This window comes from Sinocyclocheilus grahami, unplaced genomic scaffold (genome assembly GCF_001515645.1).
Source record: "Sinocyclocheilus grahami isolate Dianchi unplaced genomic scaffold, SAMN03320097.WGS_v1.1 scaffold121.1, whole genome shotgun sequence".
NCBI lineage: Eukaryota > Metazoa > Chordata > Actinopteri > Cypriniformes > Cyprinidae > Sinocyclocheilus > Sinocyclocheilus grahami.
Window position 1 is genome coordinate 1,924,144 of NW_015505300.1, and position 3,311 is coordinate 1,927,454.

The following is a 3,311-nucleotide window of genomic DNA, read 5'->3' on the forward strand; positions in this document are numbered from 1 at the left end:
CCCCCCCCCCCCCCCTTCATCTTGGAAATTGCGCAAGCATATCTCATTCTCAAGCATTTAAAAGGCACAGGAGCGCATCCAGGCGCTCACATTCCACTCGCTCTACCAGATTACGCGCTCCTGCTTCTGAGTAAGACATTCTAGATACAACTTCTGGAATGAATAGACTGATTTGCCTGGTCTTACTTTCAAGCTTTTGGATCTTTCCCGGTGAAGGATGTAAGTTAACTCAGCTTTAGCAATGTTAGACTTACGTGCTTCTTTCAGAGTTTGATTGTTTTACCAAAATGCAGTCTAATCATGCGTTTCCTGCAGACGACCCATGCTGTGCACAGCCTTGCCAAAACCAGGGTGTGTGTTTATCTAAGGGTGCTGATGCTTATGAATGTGACTGTACCAGGACAGGATATTATGGTGAAAACTGCAATACCCGTAAGTCTGGCCATGGATTGTTTTTACATAGAGGAAAATTTTACATGTGTAAATGTGTGCACTTAACACAGTTTTTTCTTGCTTCACAGCCGAGCTTCTCACATTTGTCAAATCAACTCTGAAACCAAGGCCAAGCATAGTGCATCATATTTTAACGCATTATAAATGGATCTGGGACATCATCAACAACATCTCTTTCCTGAGAGATGCCATAATGAGATATGTCCTGATATGTAAGTTAAATGAAGTCGTTTTGGAGTAGATTCATAGAAAAATTTGACTAAATAAATACGTAAAATAAAACTATTCCTCTTTCTTGTTTTACAGCAAGGTCCCATTTGGTCAACAGTCCACCGACGTACAATGCAGATTATAACTACAAAAGCTGGGAAGCGTATTCTAACTTGTCCTATTACACCCGCACCCTCGCCCCATTGCCCCAGAACTGCCCTACGCCCAATCTCCCAAATGCAAAGCAGGTGGTGGAGAAGGTGCTGGTGAGGAAAAGGTTCATCCCTGATCCACAGAGGACCAGTCTCATGTTTGCTTTCTTCGCCCAGCATTTCTCTCACCAGTTCTTCAAGTCAGACTTTAAAAAAGGACCAGCTTTCACCAAAGCCCTGGGCCATGGGGTAAGTGGCATTAACTAACCATGTTATTTGGGAAAATTTTACATCCCATCCAAAGTATATAAGCAATACAATTTCTAAAAGTTCTCTAACGTTTTAGGTGGATTTGGGGCATATTTATGGAGAGACACTGGAGAGACAACACAAACTTCGCCTATTTAAAGATGGAAAGCTGAAGTATCAGGTTTGTGGACATTCAAATAGACATCAAAATGGCACTTAAAGGGATATTTCAACCCAAAATGACAACTCTGTCATCATTCACTCACCCTCATGTTGTTTCAAATGTGTATGATTTCATTCTTTTATGAAGCACAAAAGAGGACATTCTGAAGAACCATTTTTGTCCATACAATGATAGTCAGTAGGGACCAAAACAACATTGGACCCCACTGACTTTCATTCTTCAAAATATGTTGAAGAAAGAAAGTACAGGTTTAGAATGACATGAGGGTAATTGATGGCCGAATTTTTGTTTTTGGGTGAACTATCATTTTTAAATGGACACAAGTATTGCTTGTTGGTTTAATGTGAAAACCTAAATGAAAAATGTATTTGACTCTTAGGTTGTGGATGGTGAGGTGTATCCTCCGTTGGTGAAGGATGTCCAGGTGGAGATGCACTATCCTCCTCATATCCCAGAAGAACAGAGATTCGCTGTGGGCCATGAGGTCTTCGGTCTGGTTCCAGGTTTGATGATGTATGCTACCATTTGGCTTCGTGAGCACAACCGTGTCTGTGATATCATGAAGCAAGAGCATCCCGACTGGGACGACGAGAGGATCTTCCAAACCACTCGTCTCATCCTGATTGGTGAGTCTTGGTCGCATCATCTAAAACATTCCTAATCTTCAAAACATTGTGGAGGGGTTAAATATTCCAGCTTTTTGCTTCTAGGTGAGACCATCAAAATCGTGATCGAGGACTATGTTCAGCACTTGAGTGGCTACCACTTCAAGCTCAAGTTTGACCCAGAGCTTCTCTTCAATGAGCGCTTTCAGTACCAGAACCGCATCGCATCCGAATTCAACACTCTGTATCACTGGCACCCTCTGATGCCTGACAACTTTCAGATCCAGGACCAGGTCTACGGCCACCACCAGTTTGTGTTTAACAACTCTATTTTAACCGAACACGGCATCCGCAACATGGTGGAATCCTTCACTAAACAGAGGTCTGGAAGGGTGAGTTTCACTTACAGATAGAAAGCTTCTCAGAGAAGCCTCATATCGTGTTCCATATGACTTTCTTTCTTCTGTGGAACATACAAGAAGATATTTTGTGGTTTTTTTGTCCATAAAATGAAAGTTACTGGGGTCCAGTGTTATTTTAGACCCTACTGACTTTTATTCTTTGGACAAACATAGTTCTTCAAAATATGTGTTCCACAGTCATACAGTTTTGGAACAACATGAGGGTGAGTAAATGAAGACGAATGTTAATTTGTAGGTGAACTTTGCTAATGTCTATAATTTTTGTGTGAACAGGTTGCTGGTGGACGTAACCTGCCTGCTGCAGTTCAAGGAGTGGCTGTAAGCGTTCTGGAGCATTCCAGACAGATGCGGTACCAGTCTTTCAATGCCTACAGGAAACGCTTCAACATGAAGCCCTACTCGTCTTTTGAGGAGATGACAGGTAAGATAAACAGTGAATATCATCTAGGCAATTCAAAATCGAAGAAAAAACCCCTACTATGTTAGCATAGATTCAGAACATTTTCACAAATACAGCATGTGACCTCTTATTTAATTGTATAAAATAAGAGGTCATAAAACAGGAGACAAGGAGCTGGCAGCCGAAATGAAGCAGCTGTACGGTCACATAGACGCGGTTGAGCTGTATCCTGGCCTTCTTGTGGAGAAACCCAGACCCAACGCTGTGTTTGGGGAGACTATAGTAGAGATGGGAGCCCCCTACTCTCTCAAAGGTCTCATGGGAAATGCTATTTGTTCTCCTGAATACTGGATGCCGAGCACATTTGGTGGGAAAGTGGGATTTGATATTGTTAACTCAGCCTCACTGAAGAAGCTGGTGTGCTTGAATATCAACGGACCCTGTCCGATGGTGTCGTTTCAGGTGCCTGATGTGAAATCTCAGAGTTCAGAAAACGTGAATTCAAGCTCAGTGCACTCCACACAAAATAATATTAATCCGACGGTTGTCTTGAACGAGCGAAGTTCAGAACTCTAAAACATTTTAAAGGCCTTGTTGCTTTCACTATGATACTTGATGTCAGATTATTTATTTGTT

General features: G+C 42.0%; 1 protein-coding gene across 1 annotated transcript; it reads left to right on the forward strand.

The window, feature by feature from the left end:
• Nucleotides 1-77: 77 nt before the first annotated feature.
• LOC107589869 (prostaglandin G/H synthase 2-like) lies at nucleotides 78-3,311 on the forward strand. Its single transcript, XM_016278442.1, has 9 exons — nucleotides 78-219; nucleotides 316-432; nucleotides 522-665; nucleotides 760-1,064; nucleotides 1,162-1,245; nucleotides 1,628-1,874; nucleotides 1,959-2,245; nucleotides 2,549-2,696; nucleotides 2,839-3,311. The coding sequence occupies exons 1-9, from the start codon at nucleotides 159-161 to the stop codon at nucleotides 3,249-3,251; spliced, it is 1,806 nt and encodes a 601-aa protein (XP_016133928.1). The 5' UTR covers nucleotides 78-158; the 3' UTR covers nucleotides 3,252-3,311.